The sequence below is a fragment of the Seriola dumerili genome, unplaced genomic scaffold, assembly GCF_002260705.1.
Source record: "Seriola dumerili isolate Sdu_G_001 unplaced genomic scaffold, Sdu_1.0 BDQW01000330.1, whole genome shotgun sequence".
NCBI classification, from domain to species: Eukaryota; Metazoa; Chordata; class Actinopteri; order Carangiformes; family Carangidae; genus Seriola; species Seriola dumerili.
The window spans coordinates 1,225,381-1,252,753 of record NW_019174585.1 but is presented as its reverse complement, the minus strand read 5'-3'; the positions used below and the strand labels follow the sequence as shown (position 1 = coordinate 1,252,753).

The 27,373-nt window shown below is 40.6% G+C and overlaps 1 protein-coding gene across 1 annotated transcript in view; it reads right to left on the bottom strand.

The window, feature by feature from the left end:
* Nucleotides 1-27,373, bottom strand: part of pitpnm3 (PITPNM family member 3) — an 89,185-nt gene that overhangs the window by 36,069 nt on the left and 25,743 nt on the right. The window contains exons 3-5 of the mRNA XM_022759723.1: nucleotides 20,178-20,285; nucleotides 5,975-6,045; nucleotides 5,568-5,788 (exon numbers count right to left, since the gene is read on the bottom strand). Of these exons, the coding sequence (XP_022615444.1) occupies nucleotides 5,568-5,788; nucleotides 5,975-6,045; nucleotides 20,178-20,285 (400 nt within the window). The remainder of the gene's footprint in view (nucleotides 1-5,567; nucleotides 5,789-5,974; nucleotides 6,046-20,177; nucleotides 20,286-27,373) is intronic.

The following is a 27,373-nucleotide window of genomic DNA, read 5'->3' as shown; positions in this document are numbered from 1 at the left end:
GTGTGTGTGTGTGTGTGTGTGTGTGTGTGTGTGTGTGTGTGTGTGTGTACGTGCATGAGCCTTAGTGTTTTCTGGTTTATTTGCTGAGGCAGTTTGAACGTATGACATCCTCTAGGACTTCAGCGCGTTATTCTCTGTTCAGAATCAATGATCCTAATTAATTGGAGGCGATCATTAACATCTATGTCTATACAAACATGCGCTTTGGAAAGTCTGCTCCACCAAACCATTCAAATCCCATCTACATTTTAATGGCTATAATTAATCTTAATAATCCTTAACTATAATTTCCTTGGTGATCAGTAAAATAGGGGCTGCGATCTCAGGCGGACAATTTTGATGGAGCAAAACTGGAAAGCGTCGTGTTTGTTGTCAGAGACAGATGGTGCTCGACAGTCTGGATTTTATAGTGTGTGGCTGTAGATTTAGGCTCCTGATTAAGAGCACATGTTCATCCAAAATGTCATCTAACAGGCTACAGAAACGACAGACTTGACATCCATCAGCCAGCGCACAGATAGCAGATAATTCAAATATGTCACTTGTGAAGGCTTTTTTGCTCCTCAACCACCATTCAGGGGTCATCAACAGAGCCCTGAATGGTGGAGGAGCGTGGCTCACATTGCAGTGACGAGTCTGCCCCCATTATTTCAAAACATGAGTCATTCGCTCATGAGCGGCAGCATTTACCCTGTTTACATCTCTCCGCTCTCATTAGTAAAATGCAAGTGATATTAACTGAGAATATGCTGAGGTCATATTGTGGTGTCTCTACAGTGCACCTTTTTTTTCTTTTTGAAGACATACTCACGTAACACGAAAAGCTTAATTTCCTGCTTTGTTATGGACATAAGTTGAATTTAGATTGGCTGTGAGGTTTCCTTCATCTCTAAACCAAGAGAGCCATGTTGATTATCTTTGAATCACGAGAGATGTACAGAAGTCCTGCTTATGGTTTCATGGCAATGTGTTGATGGAGAGATAGATTCACAATAGCGGGGAGAAACTAAGGTAGAGAGAGCCGATTAAACCTCCAATCAGCCTCATCTCACACAGTATAACCTTGAGATAGACTGTATTCTGCTGCCCCGCCACCCTCCTGCCGCTCGCTACATAATGTCAAACGGAAAACTCTGAAGCCTGTCAGATTCCTGCTTAATTGCTCTCCCCATTTCTTAATGGTGGGCACAATGTTTGCGCAGTTAATATGAACAGCAATGGCCCTCCGCCTCTTAATTAGGGAGAGGGCCCAGAAATAGCAGCGGCACTTTCCAGCTGCCGATGGACGGAATAATGAGTCTCTATCTCCGTGAACTGAGGTCACTCGCTGTGCACATTGGGCAAGTGGACTTCCTCCTCCGCTCTCCCTGATGGAAAAATGATCCTACACAATGACACTGCACTCACATGAATCCATTAGATTTTTCTCTCCTGCACCACAGCTGAAGTTTTTAATAGTTGAAACATTTCTTTCTCTTCAAACTGTGACAAAGGCGATGCGTCGGCTGCGAGGGGAAATCAATTTGGGAGCCTTTTCACTGTCGCTGTTAATTGGACGCGCTATGGTGCAATAATACACATTCAGTGCTCTGTTCCAACTGTTTTTTGTGTGGGATGTATTGGCGCAAGTGTGTTTATGGATTACATGTGTGTGTTTCCTTGACACCCAGCTCCTAGCCAGCACTGTCAGGTACATTCATTAGCAGGCAGAGCTAAAAATGAGCCCTTCAGAGCACAGCAGGCCATGCACACACGTGGCAACAAGAACGACACAGGCTGAAAAACATGTTCATCCTCTGTGGGGACTTCCTACTGTACATAAGGAATCATCAAGAACTGCGTCCAAAGTGGTTTGTTTATGTGAAAGTTTGTCTTTCAGGCGCTAAGAGGCTTTACCACCTCCACTCCGTGGTGCGATTTTCAGCCAATCTGTTACCCAGAATGAGAGTAAATTACCCATACACCAGCATTTCCTTCCTGCACGGTTGCCCGCTCCTCTGATGTTTATGTTGGCACACAAATAAATGAGGCTCTGCACACCCACATGTCCAACGCTGTCATCAGAGTAAACACTGTTAACTGACAAAAGTGTAGTTGAATAAGTGTTGTGTTTGGTGCCGTGTGGGCGTGTATGACTGCCTACTGGCTGCACATATTGTGGGAAAATGTTGAGGACCTGGAGCCATCTGGGCATAAGTAAGCTTTGTCTACTTTCACTAGAGCATTAAAACACATATTTGCTTACAGCCATATGTATTTCTTAGGAAACATTTTCAAACCATTTATTTTCTCCTTTTAATTGAAATTATTGTCTTATATGCTTTAGACCTTGAAAACAGTTAAATTTATGTTGGGTTGTCACTCTGATCCATGTTAACAAAATCCCGCTCAAAAAAAAATAATCCTGTTGAAGAAAAATGAAACCCTCTGCAGGAAAATAAATCTTAACATAACAATTAAATACCAAATAAATAAGATGGGATCATTACACATAGCTCAACCTTCTTATTTTTTTGGTTTGTGCATCTAATTGTTTATTTATTTATATCTCTTTTCATTAATTAATTTAGTTCTGAGTAAAACAACTTTGGTCCTTTGTGGCATAGCGTTTTAACATGAATGGGGCTCTTTTCAAGTTTAATTTCATGCTCGCTTATATGTAAACTGTCTATGTATTCATAAGTGTGTGAGTCCACATGCATTAAAGAGCAGGCAAGACGAGAAGTGGCAATAACAGTTGCGCTTGTCTCCCAAGGGGAGTTGCTGTTTTTAATATTTTATCTCTGGATGTGGTGAAAGCCAAGCGGACGTCAAGCTGCCAAGCAGCTACAGCACTCAAATCTCTTTACACTCATCTTGCTTCGAGTCACTACCTCACTCCTGCTAACGCCAATCACAAAACCAGACACTTGACTGCCAAACACATTCTCTCAGCCACAGTGATTAGTGACAATTCCAACAAAAACATCATCCGCTTGTAATTGGAGAGCCGTGAAAAACTAAGTGACACTGTCAAAGATAAAACTGGTGACCACTGGGACATATGACATTAAATGTGAGATGAAATCATTAGCTACGCTTAAGCGTTTCTGCACAGACGGCAGACAAGACTAAAGAAAGAGCAAACACGTGAACACAGACATGCATTTACCTCCTGTACATCAAAAATATCTTCCAGCCGAGCATGTCATTACTTTACACAGATGACTGCGGGGAGTGAGACCTGTGAGGTTTAATGGCCACGATTCTATATAATCTGCCATATGGGAAGACTCATCTACTGACGGCTGTTAATCTCTGAGCTACTGTCACAACTTCCGCAATTAACTTCCACTCTGAAATTGATACCAAAATGAAACCTGAATACAAAGTAACGGCAGCTAATTAGACAAACAGACATTTGCACAACCCATTGCACACATTCCTTGCAGAGGCCTCAAGATCAGTGGGAACTGTAGAATGTCATTTAGCCGCTCATTTGTCTGCTAAGGAGCCGCCTCCAGAACTTTAGGGGGAGAATTCACAATAAAAAACAAAAGCATTTCAAAAAGGTTGGGAGTTTAGTATTCCACATGACCACTTGCTTGCAGGGGCTGGAAATGTCATCAGCATACTAATTAACATTGCACTGTCTGTTTAGGGGTCTTTGATCAATATATTTCTCAATTAACCTTCACCACCTTAGCCAGCCAAGCATTTTTACCTCTATGTTAATTCCTGCAGACTTGCATTCATACTGGGCAGATTCATGAAATGCCTCCTTTAACAGTAAAGTCCAGCGCAGACGGTTCATTGCTCTAGTAATTAAGGCAGTCTATAAAAATAGCGAGAATGTTGTTTGAATAAAAAAAACTAAAACAAACAAAACACATAATGAAGCAGGAGACTGAAAAAAACCCCATAAAAACAAATCAAGGGAAGCATTGCGATACCTAAATGCCTTGTTCAACGAAGCGCATCGGATAGCTATCTAATGTTACAAAAGCCAAGTGTAAATGCATAAGGGAACCAGGGTTGACAGATTACAATATGATTGCTCAAAACATCTCAGCAAACAGTTTGAGACCCGAAGCAGCTATCATTAATTCATTATCATAAATAACACTGGTGTTTTTCATCCTGTGACAAGTCAAAACGTGTGAAACAATTTCAGTAAGGCGTTGTCATACAGAAGGCCAATGAATGTAATAATACCATGAATGTAATAATGTCTGGCTCATGGTCCATCCATGTGTTTGTGTTCACACTGTTTTTAATACAATAATTCCTTTGGCATGTTTTGGGAGTTATCAAACATCTTCAGACGCAGTAGCAGATACCTACCCACATTTGCATTTCAGCTGGGAAAAGCAAGATAGATGTACTCAGATTTGTGACCTGGCTTAAGGAGGCGCATTCACAGATAGGTGATAAATAAAAGGAAATAAACATTATGCATTGTATATCTAGCCCCATATTACATTGCTTAAATTATGGGGGCAACTTCCAGTTATTCCTTGCACTGAACCAAGGGGCTGCTACAGTCAGTGATATAGGCACCCTTTCTTTTTCTTGCAACTTTTTGTGAAAATAAATGATGAGGGAACACAACCTGTCACACTTTGAACAGGACAATGCGATCATATTCTGCCCTCTACGACTGACAGCCGTCAACAAGTGACCTCAGAGAGCAGTTAAAAAAACCAACAGGGTTCCCAGTCTTTTCCACAGATCATTTTCCAGGACTTTTTCAGGACATTTGCAGTGATGATCTCGCTCATATGACAGACAGGAATCACGCCATACCCCAATTTGTTCATATCTGTGGAGGTCTGATTTAAAATATTTATAGTCTATACTCATCTATGAAATCACCTCTTACATGCTTAATTAATTCACAACACCCTCCTCTCCTCTGTAACTCTGTGACATTTCAGCTAATGCTAAGCCAGTTTAGTTTATTACTATGATCTGAGGCAGTATTGCTCAGGTCATCCTCCTCTCCCTGGTGGTAGAAGGCAGAGGTATGTTCACATTATCCCATTTCTGGTGTGACAGGTTGTGTTCCTACGTGACTCATTTACCCCAAAGAACTCAAACTCAGCAAGAGGAAGACACTTGTAGCATTACATAACAGTGGGAGGAATAACCAGAGGTTTTGTCCATAATTCATGCAAGGGATCATTGAGCAATGAATAAGACCGGTTAAGGCCACAACAAGCACCCAGAATAGTTTGTTGATGCAGACAAGTCTCTGGAATCATACTGGAGGGATGAAGATCATCATTTGGTGTGTTGATGATGTTGATGGAGAGCCTTGTCTAACATGTTGGTACAAAATGTCCTGCAGGTGTTTAATTGGTTGAGAAATGATGACTATGAAGGCCACAGCATATGATTCACATCATTTTCATACTCATCAGTACTCAGTGAGCCGTGTCCAGTTATTTAGTCAGTTTTTTTTCTGTTACTAAATATAGATCAAAGTGTATTAAACCACATTAGGATTTTATCCAGATATGAGGCACTTTAAATGACAAGTTTAAGAGGGGCCAATGAGACTCCCTTGTTTTGGCAACGGCACTCACTTTGACACCAGGGAGAAAGCTTCAGCGCACACAGCCGGACATGGCACCAGCTTGATCATCACGTGTTCTGCAGCAGCCTGGAAATGCGCCCGCGTCACTTTCTCCAGCACTGACGCCAGGGTGGCCACATCACCAGCCTTTGTGCTTGGGTCTCCGCCTGCTGTGTCCAAGATGTTCCCCCCGTGCACCACGAGCAGCAGCACGTGGGTCTTACATTTCCTCTGCAAAAGGGTTCAGTTTGAGTTGAAAAAAGAGATACTTAAAAGGAGAGACTCAAGGAGAGGGAAGGAACAGACGCAGCATTTTGTCAACGTTGTGGGGCTACAGAGCAAGACAAACAACCAGGTACTTCTACTTGTTCGTGGCTGCTGGTGAATACACTGAGAGACTCTTTGTAATTATCCTACCTCTATGTCCTCCAGTCCTTCAATGCTGCTCTGAGGGGCACAGCGAGGACCACCCAGCTGGTAGAGACCCTCTGTAAAGAGAAAAGAGTAGTAAAATGGGGACGCAAGAGGGAACAATAGAGGGAAGAATGAAAATAGAGAGAAAGGGGGAAACTAAGCGTCACTGTGAGAGCCACTTCACCCAGATGCACCGATAACAGAAGCATAAATAGATATTGATCAGTGAATATGGTCAATATTACTAATGCCTCTTCATCGCTCTTAATTCTTACTCAAAACTGGGTGATGGGCTTATGTACCCTTAGGCTCTACTGGCATAAGGATAAGATTCAGAAGTCAATACTGACAGTAAACAGCAGGAGTGTAGTTATTTTTCTGCTGCAGTGTCTATAGCCATCAAATGTAATAGGATTCTGGCTTCTCTGATGCAGAAAAAACAATAGACTTCTTTTCTAGACACAAAAGATGAACGGATGGGGACATTTTTATCCAAACCGGAAAAACTAAAAGCATCGCTCTCTTTCTCTCTCTCTCTCTCTCTCTCTTGGTGCGGTGCAACATATCATGGGAACATGGCCAAACTCATTACCCTCTCCGGAAGCCTCTGCACCCTGTGTCATCTTATTCCTGAGCTCTCTCCTGTCTCTCTTTCTATTTTCTCCTTCTGGGCTCAAGGCACAGCTCTGTGCTTTACTCGCTAGAGTTGTTTATTTGGCCTCCTCGTCTGGGACCGACTGTCACGGGAGGCTCGCAACAGACTCACGCACTGTCAGCTCCCTTCTACTCCATTCCCAGCCCACAGCTTGCCTCCGACTGCCTGCTTGTCTAGAACAGCTCAGCACACACAAGGGACTAAGCCCACTGCACTATTTTGGTCACAAAGTAACAGGAAATCAATGGAGAGAGGTTTTCTTTTTTCTGAAAGAGGGAGCTAGGGCAGAAAAGTTCCTCCAAAAATCTTGTCAAGTATTTTAGTGCGCAAGAGGGAAGAGGGAAACATTGTGGGATTTGGCAGCGAGCAGAAAAACTAAGCCTTGTTTGATGAAAAAGTAGTTGCACTTATTTGTGGGACTAGATTGTTAGTGTGTTTTTGATGGAAGCCTCTGACTGACATATTTATCTTATACATCTTACATTTGACACAAGTCTCAAGTTGTTGTGAATGAAATTTCGGTCTGTCTTCCCTCATGGTTGAGCAACGTGATTGGCTGTTGTCAGATATACATATACACATATACTTATATACTTTTATACATGTATATATACTTTTTTCCAAAATAATCTTTTATGGCTCAAGGGATGACGATGTTGGTATGTTGGTTGGTCTGCTGGTCAGTCCACCACCGGTCCAAACTGAAATATCTCAACTACCTTTCAACTACTGAAGGGATTACCAAGCAGTTTTACACAGACATTCAAGGTTCCCAGAGGATGGATCATACAGACTTTGGTGATCTGTGATCCGTCTTTTTGTCCACCACCACCACGAGGTTGACAATTAAGGTTTCAAGTCAAATATCTTCACAGCCATTGGACGGATTGTTGTGTTATGTCCAATGTCAACAATCCTGATGACGTTTATGTTCCTCTGACTTTTCATCTGGCACCATCACCATTATCAGGTCAGAGCCCCTGCTAAACTACAGACATTCCCATCAGCCTCAGCTGTCTTATGCTTTTTAGTGCTCTTGTCTTGTTAATCTTTTTTCCTCGGGTGGGTCATTATTTCAAGTTAATAGTCTGAGTGAGGTCACAAGTTATTGTGGTTATAGTTATTGTCAAGTTGTCAAGTGTTTATACTGTTGTCGAGTCAAGTATGTTGTGATCAAATATGCAACTTAAGTCCAAGTCTTGACCTCTAAAATGTACTAAGTACTGATATTCGGTATTTTGAAATTCCTACATTTTTATACCAAATATGTACAAATACATGACTATAATTGAATAATTTTACCTATACTGCTTTAATCTTAACATCACGTAGTGCTAAACATCTACACTTCTACAAATAAAAGTATTTCAAGTGGGCAGGAAACCCTTTAGGTTGAGACCAGTCTTCAACACATTTCTATTTGACCATTTTCACACGAGCAAAATCCCCTGATACAGCGTGTGTGGTATGAATCTGAAACCTGAAACCCTGACAAATACAATTATTTTAGGCAGGTTAGAGCGGTGCCTTAAAGCAGACAGCTGAAATAGGTTTCATTACAGTTTTCACAGACTACAATTCCTGTGGCTGACTGAGTGAAATATGATTTCTCTGGTTTGGAGGACAGGAAATGTTCCAGCTACGTTCACTGCAGTTTAAATTTATGATGCAATAAAAATATAAAGTCAATGGGTCTCGATTCAGTCGTAACTTCATCCTTAAATAAATTTTCTTAATTAAGTGCGATAAAAAAGTGTAAAATTGTTTTATCACTGAATACAGCATTCAACAAACACTCAGACACAGCCAGTATAGAAAAGCCCTGCATCTCACACATAGCATTGTATTTGAAAATGTACTGACTGCCAATCTGCAGCAAACAGCTGCGTTCGGCAGATTGTAGGAAAGACAGTCAGACGAAATAGCAGAGCTACACTCACCTCATCATTTGTGAGAGCAGCACACATGCTGCGATGCTCCTGAATTCAATGAAAAGTGAGACATTGTCTGATATTGGACCAAACTGACAAAATCTTTCTGTTGGTGCGGCTCAGTGGTAGAAACCGGATTCCTGTGGTTACGAGGCCAATTGTTTTTTTTTTTCTCCTGCAGCAGATTTGTGCTGCAGCAAGGGGATTCTCAAAATCCGTCTGCATTTCTATTTTCATTTCTTGTGCCTCCTCTCAGAGGTCTGAGTCCTGCCAGTCAATATGTGCTTTATGAAGCTTGGTGGTATTTAGCAGCTCTCTCCCTGCGCTCTCTCTCGCCCGACAAATTATCTAACCTAGAAAGCACACTGTGGAAAGTTGACAGCACCATTGTCCGGCAACACCACTGCCATTTCCAGTGGCTTAAAGCCCAGTCAGACACAGACTCGCAGCAGGTGCACACAGTTCATCTGTTATCATACTGCAGTCTGATATATTTCTTAACTTATCTATGAGAGAGAGGAGGAGAAAACTGACTCCGGAAACAGCCATGTGAAGAATGAAGGGCTCTACAGAGAAGTGTACTAGAGCTGAATGAGAAGGGATGAAATATTGATCTATTGATCTTTGTTCAGATCCCTCTTGTGTGTCATTCTGTGAGCAACAACTATGATTTAAAATGTCATTTTCCCATAAAACTCTCTTTTTGTAGCCAGCATAGAGAGTTTTTGTTGTCTGTTTATCTCTCTCTCTGAATCTTCTTCCTCTCAGGTCTCGACCACTTCTATCGCCATCACACATTTGTCACCTTCGATCGAGCAGATGGGAGAAAGACAAGAGCAGGAAGATGAGAGTGGGAGGCAAAAGACTGCATTCATCATCAGCGAGATTGGCTTCCAGACTACAGATTTATATCTTCCCAGGGAGTATGAAAATGGCAAAATGCCCTCAAAGTTTCCTGCCTGCTGGAGTGTGAATCGACTCATTAGAAAGCTACAGTATCACTGTGAATTATCTGTCTTCCTGGGAAGACGTGCACAGAAAACAGCAGCGTTGGCTTCTTCCTGCGGTTTGTTTTTTGCCTCTGAATCTTTATCTTAATTCAACACGACATGCCACAGTTTCAAACAACATAAGATGAGATTTACGAAGCAGAACAAAGCCTCTGATTACATTTGTGGGACGTGATTAGGGACACTTTAGTAATCAATACAGCTGTATGTCGTTACAGAGAAATCGTGGTGTTCAGTGGTAATAACACTGAACAAGCTCATAGTATTATTGCAAGAAGTGTCTTTATTACAATAACCAGCTCGGGCTATGAGGAGTCACTGTCCGTCCAATGAATGTGAGTCCAATATTCAGTCTTTTAGCTCTGGGTTTGATCTCCGGTGGGGAAATATCTGGCTCTTTAGCTGCTAAATTCTCCACTAGCTAACTGCTGGCAAGGTCAGTTTATTAGAGGTTTTTTACTGAAGACAACCATCTGCTGCTGCTAGAAGCATCATTTATTTTTCAGTGGCAAGAGCAAAACAGTACAAATGCCGGCAAAAAAAAACAACAAAAACAATGAGCTGAAAGAGGCTGATATGCTCCACAGAGCTGAGGGGAACTACAGAGATGGGTGATCATTCTCTGTCAGTCATCACTCGATCCAAATGAAAAATATTGATTAGTGTAACTGCTGTACGACAGCATTTAGATACAACTAGTGATGGAATGGCCAAAGCACATGTTTACAGGTTATAAAGTGTTTATTTACTCCCAAACAACTGCAAGATTTCTTCTACAGGATGCTGGTAGAGTGAATGACCAACCACTGGTGTAGACGATCGGTTACAGCACAGCACATCTGTAATGTATTACATTATTTTTGTGTTACAGGTAAGATGTTTGCAATGGAAAGAATATAGAAGGGTGAGGAGGTTATGTATCACTTTGTTGTGATTGGAGAGTGTGTGCTGTTGAGGAGTAACAGGTTAGGGTCCTCATTTGGAGAAATGCTGTCTCTTGACTGGGTGAACAGCCCCCTCTGACCCCTGGCACAGTACAGGCATGCTAACACGCTCAGCCATCTGTTCACTGCTGCCGGCATCAGGGTCTGTGTTGGCCTACTACTGCGAAAAGACCCCAGGAGACGCCACCAGCTCCTGTGTATGACAAACCTGCTGACCCAACACACACACATACACACACACACATCATAAGGGGAAGCGGCACATAAAATGACTCAGACACATATACATTCAGACACACAGTCTGTCCCAAGCAATCCCAGCTGCTCCTTGTCTATATATGCTGTGGCTGCTGTACTGCAACAAACACTCCCACACACACACACACACACACACACACACACACACACACACACACACACACACACACACGCACACACACACACACACACAGCAGGCAGAAGTGAAGTAAGGTAGCAGAGGCTAACTCAGTACCTGCAACTAGGGACGTACTGATTTGAAATTCACTGTCACGTCTCTCTAAATCTGGCCAAAACACTGGATTGAACATCAGACAGACGTATAAACAGTTACAATTCATATCCATCTCCAGATATTTACAGTCAAAGGGGGAAAGAAAACAAAAAAATATAATAATTCAAAGAGGGGAATGTGAGTGTTTTAAGACAAATTTGGATGCTTGAGTAACTTCATATAAAGAAATATGAAAATGTTGTAACTCAAACAGGTGCAAAAGAACAAAAAGGAGCAAACAACAACAAAAAGACGCTATAAGAATCAGACGCTGCCTTAAATGAATAGTTTGACATTTTGAAAAATATGCTTATTTTCTTTCTTGTCTGAAAATATCTGTAAATACGATTCTACAGCCAGGAGATGGTTAGCTTAGCTTAGCATAAAGAACTGTTTCTTTAAGATAACAAAAGAGTAAAACTGATAACAAAGAAAACTGTGAAATTTAGAAAAGCACGTGATTTTCATGTTGAATGTGACATTTCTTTAACTGCTTAACTGAATGTCTCAAGCTTTGCCACCTATTGCCATATATGTACATAAGAAATACATTGTTACTATAAATGTTGTTACATATATGTACACGCACTTGCTTGTACATATATGTATGTACAATATATATATGTATGTACAAGCAAGTTAATGAATTTAGTCAGTTAAAATATTGAAGAATTGCGTTTTACATCTTATATAATGAGCTCCAACGTGTCAAGCGTCTCCAATGTGTCATTATTCAATCTAATTGAAAAACTGAGTCTTGTAGTGAAACGTGTTTGTTCACTGATGGGATTTTAAAGGAGGGAATTAAATCTGTATTGGATTGGCATCAGTATGAGCAGATACTCAGTGTTTTAGTATTGGTTTTTTGGACAAGAAAAATTGTAAGTAAAGTCAAGTAAATTTTAATTCTATAGCCCAAGGTCACACATTTGTGCGAGGGGGGATTTACAGTTTGTAAAACGTATGATTTACTATATACTTACACCCTTGATTTGTATAACAAAAAAAAACAACCTTATGTGAAAAAAGGGGGGGGGACCTCAGGAAGGGACAGATATTCAATAGGTGACTTAAATACAGAGTGGAAAATGTTTTAATTGCAGAAATGACTAAACATATATTATTCAGTTATTATTAAGTGAAGAGTTTAAGTGCTATTGACCGATTTCTACCCTTGAGTTCTACACTGACTGTGTGACCACAGTCACTACATGCCACTTCTGCTGCACATAAACACTCACAAAAACACTCAATCAACATTTGTAAAGGGTCAGGGAGTGTGTTAAACATTGGCAGAGGAAATCTATGGGGAGCTCAGAGCTATGGCGCATCGCAGTTTTGCTCTCCCTCCTCCTCTCCCTTCCCCCTCCCCCCTCCTAAGGGCGGTAAAAATAAGAGATGAGGCAGAACGGTACTCCAGACATGGAGTCTTCAAGACCAGCCGCCTGTTACAATTATCTCACCTCTCCCTCGTTTGTTGTTTGCCGTTTTCTGCTTTCATCAGACTTCAGCAGAGAAATTTGTCTTTCCAGCTTTTAAGCCTCTCTGGACAATTTTGCTTTCACAAGAAAGACAAAAACATTAATGGGAATTAAAATAAGAGGGAGATTGTGTCGTGTGTTGAAATTGACTTGACCAGGAGGAGGTGGTGGGCAGAAAACAGATGAGTTTCAGACCTTAAATTTATGTTTTCTGTCTCTCTCGCTCTGCATGTGTTCCTGAATAGAGCTGCAGGGTGCATGCAGAAAAGAGAGCCGTGGTGCTTCACAGAAAATGGAAAATCATTCTCCCATTCAATATATTTCTCTCCGGGTCACTTTGTGTGGAATTATATTCTCATCATATATTATGTTTCCAGGAGAAAAATAAAGGTCTGTGTTGGGTTGTTTGGCAGGACTTATCACTTAGTCATCTCCACCAAAACTGTCTGTTTCCACTGACATAGCCATTTTAGCTAATCTTATCCCAGCTTGGCAGAACATACCAAGGAAGCAGCCAAGTCGGAGTCAGGAGTTTTTGTTTATCATGGAGTCGGTAATTTTCGAAAAAGATCAGTTATGTAAGATGGCTATTTCAGGTCTGACTACATTATACAGCATCAGTCAGTGAATGAAGTGGAAAAAAATGGTGATGAAAAGAGCACTGCATAAATATACTGATAAGAGTGTTTGCATATTGAGCAGATGGGGAGCCTGAAAGACAGTGGAGCGGTGGCTGATGTTAGATCCCAGGACGTCACAATGAGCAGAGATGAAGAGGAAGAGTACAGTGGAAAATAAGGGGCAGCTGTGCTCCAGGCATTCCTCTCTGTCGATGAGGTTTCCATCACTATAAGTCGTCTCTACTGGAAGAGAGAGTGTTTACAGTCGCCCGTGGCTTGTGGAGTAAACGAATGCAGCAAGATAGAGCGGGCAAAATATAAGAACATGATGAGGTGATGTGATGGGAGGGGCGTGAAGGAGCAGAAAGGCCAGGGGGAAATGCACGGTTAGAGAAGCTGAGGAGAGCAAAGGAGGGAATGAAGGAATATTCAAGAGCAGAGGGAGAGCGGTTATAAACCCAGAGATGCTTTTGAGGGACTGACAAATAGATGGGGATCAAAGGTTAGTGGCTGTTTCAGCTCAACTGCTGCACAGGCTCTGATTCAGAGCGGTCAAACTGCACCTTTAAGGTTTCCCACACATCACATTTTCTAATTGCAGGTAGCTTTCCCATGCAGGGAAACCACCCACTGTTCTGACCCACACAACAACACAATGTGATCCAGGCTTTTTCTCACCTTTTATTATAAACCACTAACAATAAAACATAAGCAATGAGGTGATTTAACAAATGGGTAGCTGTCATGGTCATTAGTGACTCATTTAACATTTTTTAGCACTGACAGTTAAATATCACAGTGTACCTGCAACAGACGCTGAGCACACAATTCACACATATGTGTAGGGGCTTGATACTCCACAGTGCCTGATGATGCCTGAATGCAGCTGGACTTGTAAAGGTCAATACTGACCTATTTGAGAATTTAAAGCACTATGATCAATATTTTCTATTAACAATGGGTCACATAACTACTCATAGTGCTGAACCCAGAAGTAGTTAGCACCAACTCTGCAGTTGCCCTCAGCTCCATGGATTTTTATAGCATCTTCCATCTAGTTGTTTTGGTTTATGCAACTCTACCCTGTAACATTATTGTTCTGGTTCACTCTCTCCACTCTATCTTTTTCAACCAAAGCAGGCAGCTGTAAAAGCCCACTGTGCACTACCTGCTCAGCATCAAACAGCAGACAAGCAAAGTTAGCGACTAGCTGGTGAACATAACTAAAGCTAAAAAGCCAGATAATTTTCTCAGGTGTTGGTGGAGACCAAAGATAGAACTAAAAGGAGGAAAAGGAAATGTTGCTTCATGTCTGCAGGAGAGGCAACCCTTTGCTAAGAAGTTCATTACAGGTGATAAAAATGGTGTGTTTCCAGCTTGTTGTCCTGCGCCCAGGTGGTCAAGATATCAATTAATGCAGGTTCAAAAACACATTATGCAGTTAAAACACATACTTGTTCGAGTTCTCCTATGGACTCACTATGTAATGGAAACATTATTCACACATAACTTTCATAATTGTACCTCTCTCTCCCTTGTTTCCAATCACCTCCACATTATTACTATCTAATGAAGGCATAAAAAGCACCAGTAATTTCTGTACAGCAATAAATATATTCTCCGATACCGACTACTCTGCGATGAGCTAAAATCACACCATTTGCTGGTCAAACATGCTAATCAGTTTCTAGATTCCCCCATGACCGGCCACTTCTGTTGCAGCAGCTACTGTTGGCTTTGCTTCTTTTTTTGTTGCTACGCCCAGTTGCAACAGGCTAACTTTATGTCTTTAATATTCCTGTGCTGCTCCCACGAGTGTCTGGTGTAAACAAACATTAAGAATACAGAACCTCAGCAGGCATATTCACATTTGTATGCAGCACCATGCTGCTGAGTTTCTATTTTCGGTTAAGTTCAATGGTTGCTACTTAAGGACGAGAGAACGAGTGAGAGAGAGTGAGAATGCAATTACCAATACTTTGAAAGTCCTGGTAAAATTTTTAGCAGCGGTCTCTGGGCTTCAGAGTGTACTGGAAGCACCTCTCCTGTCTTTTCTTTTCCATGTCACAGGGTCTTGAGTGGAACAACATTTCACAGAGCTGAAATCGCTGTCTCATAATAGATTTTCTGAAAAACAAATTTATGTGACATTATTAGTGTTTGCAGACATGCTTTGCCACTTCAGTCGTGTGCTGCGATTGAAATGTGAAGTGCCTGCTGTACCAGACACAGCCTCACATTGATTATACTGCAGGAGGAACATCTAATCTCTATTCTATTTCATAAAGAAGATACTATGTGTAATAATGTTTTCATACATCAGAAAAGATAAAGAGATATGGTCTCAGTGGGTGTCAGTCTCAAGATACTAGGGGGACATTATGACTATGTAATAATGTCTCAGCCCAGTGTCTACCATTATGGATAGACGCCAGCTTTAGACCAATACAGACACCATATACATCACACACTCCATTTAAGGTAAAATATCCCCAGTCGTCTATAGCGGGCTTATTTTTTTTCCAATGGGCAGTGAGTACACTTAACTTCTCAAGCACCACTGATGTGCGGACCAGCTCCTGCACCAGACACCCTGTCATCAAAGGAGAAATGGAGAAAGAAGACCCTCGTTTTTTCTGATCTCACATCTGAAGCAGGGGTCAAGAACCTGGAGATTTACAGTGACTGATGATAGAGGCAGCAAAATGCTATCACAGTCCTCCTGTCCTATTCAGTTGTCAACTCTCTTTAGCCACCTCACTTCATGTTTGTAATATACGCACATTGTAACATGCAGTGCATTAAAAAAATCTGTTTGTTTTTATCATTCTAACTTTGACTGTACTTGTCATCAAACAGCCACATTTGACTAAAACAGCCGTACATTTCAAATATTTTACACCAACGGTGACTACATGACTACATATATCATCATATTGATGAACCCAAAGAGAATTATAAGACTAAAAACAAGTAAGCAACTAGTTTACTTGTTGGAGCATTTAGAAGCTGAAGAGCCGAACATTTCCCTCAGGAGTTGCTGGAGACCAGAACAGAGAAGGAGAGTGAATATTGGACTTAAATTCATCAGGCGGCCACAAACACAACTTAAAATAAATGTGTCTGCTGTAAATAAGCAACTGTTTGTTAACATAAAATCATATATCAACTTAAAAGATGCTCTCATGTCATATGTCAGCTTGTTTCTCCTGCCTCTAAGTGGGCAAAAAAAATCAGTACGTGCAGGTTTCACAAATTATCATGATATGATTAATTTACATCCTTGACCAAAAAGTCCTCAGCTAAAAGATGTAAACTTTGTATCAAAAAACAGGAAAGCAGAAGTTTTAATACAATACTCCTGGTAGTATGCTCCTTAAAAGTTAGCATTCCTCCTCTCCAAATTGGCCGTTAAGTGATATCTTCATAGCATGACTCCAGTGCACGCCACTCTAAAGTTCACCTGGAGCTAATATAGCCAAATTGATTGTATCCAAAGATCTTCCTGGCAGTCTGCCTCACCTGCTCCGCCACAAAACACTGTAATTTGGAAGATCCCCACATGCTTTAGCTAACTCAGACTGTTGAGGCCTTGTGCTAGCTTTGGCTGAACTTTAAATGCAATCTTAAATGGAGCGTCAGTATTACAACGAGGAATAAGGCTGCCAATCAACAAAGTCCATGAAAAGACCAAAACCCACAGGTGTTAGTCCACTGCTCAATACCATCCGATCAATACCTTTCAATTTCCCTACCTTACACAGCCCCAGTCATTCCTACTGAAAACCTAAAGCTTTAAAAATGGGCCATAAATATAGAGTTTCATTTTCAAAATAAGGCTGAATTATTTCCTAAAAAAGATGCGATATGTAATTTTTCACACAAAGTCCATGTGTTGGGACTATTTTCAGTTGCACATCAAGAAACTTTTGGCGCCAGAGTGAATATTTATTCAGCAGGAAGGTGAACGTGGGATGGAGTCAAAATAAACTACCGTGCCCACGTTCATAAAAGGATATCAGGGTAAAACATTCCTCAACTTGAGTTTTAAGCTAGAAAACCTATACTTAAATAAAAGGGGCAGCTCCTCATATTTTGTTAATAAAAAACTGGTATTTCATTCATCACACTGGTACAGTTAACATTATTGTGGATCACTACAATAACTGGCTGGCACTGCTGCTGGAGTGGAGCACTTCGCAGGTGTGTATTCACAGTGTACCCACTTCTTCAGTTCCTACCTCATGACTTGGTACTGCATCCCTGCAGGAGCGAATTCTTTCATCTCTGCAGGACCAGACTACACTCCCACTGAACCGCAGTGATTAAAAGCATCCACTCCAGTTTGTCAAACCTCAGAGCTGACCTTCACAACGAGAGCCAGTCCATTTATCAGTAAACAAAAACCAAAAGCAAGTGCCATGCTCTCAGCACATGATCGCCAGAGGTAAAGCACAGTTGGTAATGAAAAGCTGTAATTACCAGTGATTTTGTCATATATGGTTAAATTGCCTCTGATTGTTTATTGCTGACATCCAATTTATTTTTGTTCCGTGTCGTTTTGTCCTAGTCCTCATCTGATTAAGAAGATAACCTAATGTAACATTCTATTAATGGATGTTTATTCACATATATGACATGTTGATAAGTAAAAACACGACTTAACCATCTCACAAAAAAACATAATGGAGAGTGACAAAAAGGTTATAAAACATTAATGGCAATTTACTCCTGACAACTTTGATTGAATTTTAAACTCGTACATGAAATCCCCTGCTGTGGGAGTTTGACAGTTCTATTAAAAACCAGTGATCTGCATAAATCCCAGCATTGATTTATGATCTTTAAAGGCACAAACTGAACTTTTCTTATTGTGTCTGAAAAACACTGTGCTGTTAAATCTCTGGGTGAATGTAATTCAGTTACAGTGGTTGGATACTCACACCAGAGACTTAGATAAATGAATCTAATTGAATAACTTTCTCACAGGTAGAATTCATTAGAAGAATCACTTGATTTAAAGTCAGTGTTGAGGACCAAAATGAAAATATGCTGAAATATGATATTCTTCCTGCTAGGACTGTTCGTTTCACAAATATTTCTACAGGCAGGCACAGCATCTGTTCTTTCCGTTGCTCAGAATGATTCGATTTACAGCACACAAATGAAACAGATCTGGACGTTCTTTGATTTACTGAACCACGTGAGAAGCTTCTGCTCAAAGACAGGATTAGGAAAAGTCTTTCAATCTGGATCTCAGGAAAAAATGAAGAACAGCAGTTGCCATGTTATTCCTCAGGACCTTGAAGTGAGAGCAACGCGGATGGGGAGACATAAAACTAAACACAAAAGAAGAAAAGAAGGGTAATCTCTAAAATCAAAGGAAATTCTGTCCATTGAGTAAGGATGAAAATCCATATTTAGGTCTTGTTAACTCATTTACATCTGAGGAACTGAACTGAACTGAACAAGAAGAAAGAGAAAAAAGGAAGCTGAGCATCCACATGTATCTGTATTATTTGTCTTTTCATGATTGGTTTGAAATTCAATGCTAGCCCTAACTAGAAGTGAAAAACATCAGAACCTCTTTGCTGGCAAAGAGTGAATTTTATTTTAACTGATGCTTTAGATGGGCATAAATGAACTGAGGCGCAGAAAGAGCAGAGGACGAGCACAGATATACATGTGTTGCAAGATCAGTGTTCTTCCTCAGGCATCACTGAGCAAGGAGACGAAGCACTGAGCTTGAAACACGCTGCATATCTGCATGTTAGATGTTAGGCACCCTTCGGTTTATCTTCTGCTCACTATGTGCTTCTGTTCACTCATGCTCAGCTAAAGCCTAAACAAGACGTTTACATTCTGCAAGCGAGGATCATCCCAAACTGTTTCACTTTAAATCATTCTCTGGACTATGTAGATGGTTTTCTTAATGGTTTTTGATACGGAAGCCTTAAACCTTAAACATGAAGTAACCTCTTTGATATTAACATGATATCAAAGGACTCAGTGAAATGTGAGAGGGTCACTCACAACACTGAAACGCTAGAGAAATAACACCCACTGCAGGTCTGTGCCGTTATAAACCTCTTTTAGCTCATTGCTTTGGTTTTTCCGCCCACACTTTTACTGTATGGTGGAGTGCTACACCTCTCATTGACCCCTCACCCCCGTATAAAAATAAATGCAAACAAGCTCTGACAAACTAAGTGTACAAAACCTGCTCAAAACTAAATGGCGAAAAGACAAATATACAAGTGACTGGTGAAAGTCACATAGCTTAAGGAGCAGGTATTTTTAACAGTGAGTTGATGGAGGGACCGGGGCTAAAAAGACCAGTAACTGTACATCAAGTGGCCGCAAACACAACCTGTTGCTCTCTGTACCTTCTGTGTTTAAACTGAGAATGAACATGTAGCCTTGGCATTCATTTCATGAGACTGAAAACACGACAGCATTAAGCAATGCGCTGTATTAGCCAGTCAGATGCATGGAAGCATATATACCAGGTAGAATTAATTGTAGCACTGAGTTAATTTCACAGTTTACTTTGCAAGAAATTTCGCAAACGTGATCATTGTTTAAGAGTGCGTAAAAAAAAAGAATAAATGTCTTTGTGTTTGATAGGTCTTCAAACTAGTTTGTGAATTCAATGCTCAACCGATACCAACACACACCACTGCAGCCCCTTGAGGTGTTTGCCTGGAGGGCTGCTGTAAGTCTGAAAGTAGTTCTCGATAACATGACATGATGGTAGGGTTTTAGGCTCTTTCTGCCCCCTAGTGGTCAGAAATGACTTAATTTGGATTTAAATAGATGCTACAGTCCATTTGCAGTCTACCCACCATTATCATCATTCAGTGGGTTACTCTCCCTCTCATTCCAGACAATTTGAACCTTCATTATGGATGTGTGAGCAAGCAAAACACACACCTCTGTGGTACACACATGAGTGTCTCTGTGTCTGAGTGTCATTATAAATCTGTGTGTGTGTGTGTGTGTGTGTGTGTGTGTGTGTGTGTGCAGGATGTACCATGTGACTGGGCCTCCATGTGTCCCAGAGTTTCGATCTGCTCCACCAGGTCATTTGAGTTCCACTGACTCATGCCCAGCAGAATGGCGCTCTTCCCCTCCATAACATCTGCTGGGACACACACACACACACACACACACACACACACATACACACGTACACACACGCACACACACACACGCACACACACACACACACACAAATACACAGGACAGTGCAGCAAAGGCAAAATCCTATTCCTCTCTCTACATATCAGTAATGTTGCAACTCATTGATCTTGAAGCTCAAACTGATCAAAGCTAAAGAACATTAAAGGCCCTACACACCTAGTTTGTCTACGCAGGTGTTTGGACTTGGTTCTTCTCAGGTGCTCGACTGACATCTCCCTCACTTGTATCATAGTTTTGTGGCACCTGTTTGGGCGGGCAATTTCCCCCCTTAGCAGAAGGTGCACACCTCATCTCATTTGTGGCAGCTGAGCAGGGTCTCCACTTTATTTAAATTTGGCTTACCAGACAGTACACGTTGCTTATGCCAATGTGAAGAGACAGCTTAATGTGCAGCAAGTAAAACAAAACAACAAAATGCCACAGGAGCGCTAACAACAACGTCTGGTAAACACGTGTGTTTCACATGGCTTGTCAAATGGAATAACTATTGTTCTGCCCTTGGCAACACTCGCAGGCTGGCCACAGATGAAACCTAAATTTGGCCTGAATGATGTTTACAGAGATTAAAGGCAGAGGTGTGACATGTTTATTAGGCCGATCTACCAGATATTGATCTGTTTCTACTGGTACACCATCTTCTGCGAGACGCTTGTTGCACTTTTGGCAACGCTACTGGCGGCTGTTTGATTAGCTGATAGAGATTCAGTGTCATAAGTGCTGCATCACATGCTGCCTGCACTCCATTTAAAAGGTACCCTGTGGAGTTTTCTTGTAAATTCTGTTTCTGTGTGTATCCTTGACACTTAACAAAGGTCATTTGAAAAGTGTTTTATTATTATTTTCATTGAATGAATCCTGCAGTGCCGTTGTTTATATCAGCTAGCACTCCTCCACCCTCTTCCCTGCCTTTTAGTGGCACATTGATTTATTGGCCATCAACCGTAGAGCCATCATGAATGTGTGCCCTCATACATGTGATAGTAGGGCTTTAGATACAAACAAAACAAAACTTGTTCATCAAAACATCGCTCAAAGCAAAACTACATTTATTACAATATTGGTTTCATTTATGTATAGCTCTGGCCATCAGCTCTGTAACTAAAGACACCCCTCTGAACATGACGACATCGCTAACAAATAGGTTCTTTAGGGAAACAAACATGAACAGTGAAACAGATTTTAAACAAACCCCCACATTAGAAAATGTATTTGAAGGAGAAAGCAAAGGTGAATGATAAAATCACCATGCCATCACCGACATTTGGGGTATTCTCACTTTTATTTTAATCTCCAAATAAAGTGTTAGATAATATGGCTATAACTGTTGGCTTGTTCACCAACTTCATGATTGTCTTAAATGAAATTACTACATTCGAAGTTGTAATAAACCGTGGCTTCACCACAACAAGTCCTCCAACCTCAACAACCGTGCAGGTTGCTTGTCCCTATCCTCGGACACAACCCGTAAGAGCACACCAGTGGAAGGCAAATTGGACATTTGTTGTCACGGTAACAATACTACTACACAGTTAAAATTTTGGATCAATCAAGGATAAAGGAAGCTGGTCTTTGACTATTGGTTTGAAACTTGAAAAAAAAACACAGCAGTCTGGAAGTCTCGTGTTTTGATGTTTCATCCAACTTCCCCAACCTCCTCCCAACATGGACTTTGTCTCTCTTTGCACTACGTCACCTGACTTCCTCCTTCTCTACTGTCATTATTACTATGGCCATTCGCCTTACAATAAAATGGAACTATGGGTTGTAATAACCTGTTTCCACAGACCACCTCTGGGGTTGTTCTTTAGAGGAGGACAGTCTCCTTCACCCCGAGAACGCAGCCACACAGCCAAATGGTGTCATGCCCTATTGTTACATCACAATTTGGTGATCTCAAGTCATTTCCAGCAGAGCTGCACCTAAATTAAGCTTACGCGGAGTTCTTAACAGCCAGGAAAACCGAAAACCCTGTGTGTGCATGCACTGCCTTTAAAAAAAAGAAACCATCACAGTTTCATGGTCAATGACGAGCTCTGCTATATTTCTGGAGTCAAGTGAAAAGACAAGCCAGGTGTGGTTCAGCAAGACCAAAACGGTTGTCTACTTGTCACTGACTGTCATCCAAGACAGGATGAGTCATGCAGGAAGAAATCCCTCTACCTGACATACTTCTCTTCTTTTCTCACACATTCCTGCCTGGCAGCTCTGAGAGACTCTGACGCAGGTCTACATGGCCTGTCCTTTTGGATCACACAGCAGCCGGTCTACTGGTCACAGTTTGTCTTTCACTATCTGCTCTGACTCCCCTCTCTTTTGGAGCCCTCTCTTCCTCCAGTCAGACAGTACCGAGCTGAATGTAATGATGCAGGGACATAATACACAAACTTGCAGATTCAAACATAAATAGACAAGCACAAAGAAAATGGAGAGGAGCAACAAAGAGACACACAGAGAGATGGATCTGAACACAGCGTTGCAGGGTGTAAGAAAGCCTGTGTTTGGACAGGAGGAGAATGCAAAGCAGGCTTTGCACCAAACCCTGAAAAAGCAGGTTACTGAATCATCTCCTGGAGGGAGAGCTGCCAAAACACAAGCGCTTCTGAGAAACAAAATGTGTTTGAATTCAATAAAAAAAACTACCAACACTAAAAGCTACCAATCCACAGGAATCAGATGCAGCACAAACAAATAAAATGCACAAATAATCATGAGATTGAAGCTGCCGCATCTCCTGCTTTTAGAATATATGAGAGAACAGCTAAATCCGACAACAGGCAAAGAGAGAAACAGAAGTGTGAGATTTACCTGCGGCGGACAGCCCCGAGGGAGAGAAAGGAGATTTAGAAACATCCTTCAACCTGTCAGCTCAGAGTGAATAAGTGTCAGAGTGGAAGAGAGAAGAATAGATGCTGTAATTGTTAAACGATGAGTAAATGGCCTTGGTTGACCTCTACCACTCCAATTCTTTCTTTCTTTTTTTTTTTTTTTGCACTTCTCAGTTTCTTGATCTCATCATTATGCATTAGTTGTAGAGGAATTACCACAATACTTCTTCTGGCTTCATTTTAGGCCCATTCAACCTCCTATGATGCACTATGAAAATGAGATTGCTTAGGGGATTATCCTGTAAAATGGCATAAACAGGATGAGTCTGTCAGGTGAGTAGGCTAGGGAAAATGGTTTGCATTGAAACACCATGAGTGTAGCTCACACGCAGACAATATATATGTAATCGGATATATATGAAAGAGAAAAAAAGCATCCATCAAAGACGTTTAGGCATGATTTAATTCTAAGACAATATTCATGCTAATGCTTAATGTTTAAACTTGGCTTGCCATTAAATTTGGTACAGATATTCATGGTCCCCTGGGGATGAACTCCACTGATTTTGGTGATCCCCTGACTTTTCCTCTGCAGCCATCTATGTGTTAGTCAACAAATTGGTACAAATATTCATGGTCCCCCCAGTAATGTTGTTCCTACTTAACTGTTTAACCGTTAACCCACGATAAGAATTTTGGCCAATTAACACTATCCGTATCCGTAACAGTCAAAATATTCTGGGATATCAGTACCATCTGAGCGGGTATTCTCCGCTGTGGGTCAACCTGTTTCTATTTCTGAATAAAAGCGAGTAGACGCAGTGTCCCCTCTGCTGAGGCTGATGGTAGGCCTGGCCTCTTCATTTCATTTTGATGTTTAATACCAGTCCGACTGTGTTGCACGAGCAATAGTCTGGCTGTTCACACCGGTAGCCAATTTGTCCATGCCAATCAAGAAGCCATTCTGCTCTTCTGCTCTTTTTTTAATCACTCTTAGAACTGATCTTCATAAAAACCTCATGAATTTATAACATAGAGCTGATGATGAATCCTGACTTTTCTTTCTTCTTGCACCGTGAGTTAATAAGAAAATAGTGTTTTTCGTGAACCATTATCCTATTGTATATTGTATAAACTAAAATATAATAATAATGTCCTTTGCAGGAGTAGCTCAAATTAAAATGATAAATAATCTTGTAAATAAATGTACATTTGACGACCACAGAATTCAGTTGCCTTATTTATTTATTTTTTTATGTATCCTGTTTGATTGGCCTAATATACAGTATATTAGCTCAGTATAAACTATAGAGCCTTGTCTTCTTTGCATGTTTTTACACACTGTCATTTTCCTCTATGTTGTATCTCTGTCCTTTGTCATACAGGACACTTTGTAACACATTCATGCGGAGGTTATTCTGTAACCCACCGTATTTGATTCTTTTTTATAGTGTGCCTCTGCAAACCACAGCAATTTATGTAAGAATATTTTCATAGCTAATTTTATGTGCTTATATATGGCCTTTATAATTTCACATATGTATCCTGTTTACTTTGAATTGATTTAATAAAACTTTAATGTGTATTGCCATTTTTACATTGCTTTTCATATTCGTCATTCCCATCCAAAATTCACATTCACTATATTTCTTTATTACCCTCACAGGAGGATCATTAAAGTTTTATCTCTTCTTTTATCTTCCATAAATAAGCTTATACCGTATATTCTTCATCTGTGTGTCAGTGCCATTTTTGTGCAACACCAGTTTCATTCAAATCAAACACTGCAGCAGCTGATTTCACTGATGAACAAACTTTCAACCACAGCGAAAAGACGTAATCAGTCGAATCACCACCTGCAGGGACTGGTTTGAAATGGAAAAACACCTGGGCTTCAGTGGTTCACTTGGTTAAGATTCACTGCAGCAGATGTCTAGTGCTGGCAAGTAAAAAAGTAGGTTATGTTTGTTTTATTATTTGATTTCTTGGTTTGATTTCACAAATTTTTTTACATAAATCAGTTCCTGTTTAGTCCCAAAAGACCTGAATGTAGGAAATCAGCATATATTTTTTTTTTACTGGTTTGAAAAAAAGAGAAATCCAAGATCTGGATCTGCGCCAAAACTTAAACTATTGTTATGTCCATCTTCTATTGTGCAACACAACATTTCATCCACATCTGCTCATAACTTGTTGAGATGGGAACCTTCCACCTTCAGTGGGGGACACAGAAAGGTTGAGCAAAAAGTACTCTGAACACAATATGACTGAATATCTGAGAACTAGGTAAAAGTTCATCTTTGATTTACTCTTCTTCAGACCCATACATGTCATACAGAGGTCACAGTGACCTTTGACCTTTGACCACAGACAACAGTTCATCATTGAGTCCAAGTGAATATGTATCCCAAATTTGAAGAAATGCTTTTAAGGTGTTACTGAGACATTGCGTTCAGGAGAATGGGACTGACGGATTGACAACTTAATGGCCTTGGCTGTCGCTGATGTGGAGACATAAAAACAGGGGCTGAGGTGGTGGAGTGGATTACTTTACAGACACTTCTGAAAACACATTCTTTCTTTCAACAATTCAGCTTAGACAAACAGAATCAGGAGGAAATAACATGTACGAGTGTTTCCTTGAGCACTTGTATCTCTATTTTTCTGAGGACTAGCTTCGGTTTTAGAGTGATAGAGTTTTGACCGGTCTTCGGGCTGCTTGAGTATTGAGACTTGTTTAGAGGTTTTAAGGTTAAGGTACATGATAAGATTAGGGTGTTTGTGAGCACATAAGCATGAGTGGGAGGACAGGCTCCAAAGTAATCCTCACTTTAAACTCTCATCTGCTGCTTCCACATCCCTTCTGATTTTGTTTCTTTTGCTCTGGACAGACAAAATACTATAATCAGCCACACATGCAAGATACTGTTCACACTGAACATGAACAAAAAAAAGGAAATTCTAACGGATGTTTATAAGCAAGTAAAAATTATAATGCACAAAACCTTGTTCCCTTTAGACTTTTTCGGTAAAAATCTCACATATCCAGGTCTGATCATTGATGTAAACATTTATTTAGTATCTTAAAGGAATAGCTTGACATTTTGAGGAACACGCTTTTTTGAGTTAGTGAGTAAGATTATCATTACCTCCCTCATCTGTTCCTGCAATATGAAGCTAGAGCCAGGAGAAGGTTATTTTAGCTTAGCATAAAGACTAGAAACAGGGGGAAACAGCTAGCCTGACTCAATAGGTAAGAAAATCCAACAGAAAGCACATCTAAAACTCACAAATGAACACATCACATCTGGTTTCTTCCCAGAGACTTGTCATCACTGTGAGATTGCCATGCAACCAACTCCAGGTAGTCACTGTGCTCAAGAAATAGTCCAACACATAACCCCCCCATAAAAACCCCAAATTGTCATTTTTACACTTTTGGTTTTTGTATGAATTAAACAAACAAGATATATCATTTAATTAGCAGGCTGTAGTTAGAGGTGCTGGTTGGAAGATTTTGTTACCTTTGGACAGGGTCAGACTAGCTTCCAGTGTTTAGGATAAAATATCCTAAAATATATTCAAATCATTCTTTGTGGTAAAATTCAATTTACTACCTAAGTTTTATAATTACATGTCATTACAGATTTGCAAATACTCATTACTAAAATACTAAAAAAATGTGTCTAACAGATTTAGATTTAATCTGGTAAACCACAGTCATACCAGTTTTCATCCACAAATAGTGCTGAGTGAAATACAGCATCAAATTAAGCTAGCTGCCTTAAAATAAATAGATGTCCTACTTGCATACAAACATGATTTACCTCCAGTGGCAATTTATTATGGCATTAAACTGTGGAGGCAGCCAACACCATGAATTTCCTTTCAGCCTCAATCTGTCAATTCACCTCATTATTTAAATTCATGTCATCAAATAACAAATCTGGATTAACACACAGCAAATTTGTCAACAGCTCATATCAATAAACAATATGACAATCGTGCTGGCATTCGCTCACGCAGCCGGAAGGCTCATTCAGCTGTGATAAAGAAATGAGACTTTCCGTCCTTCTGCACAAACACGTGTAGTTTTAAATGCATCAAGGGGTTAACAGAGGTTGAATGATGCTGTGGGGTGGGGAGGGGGTGGAGGTGGCATGGTGGGAGAAAGAGAGAGTATGATTTTTCATTTTTATTA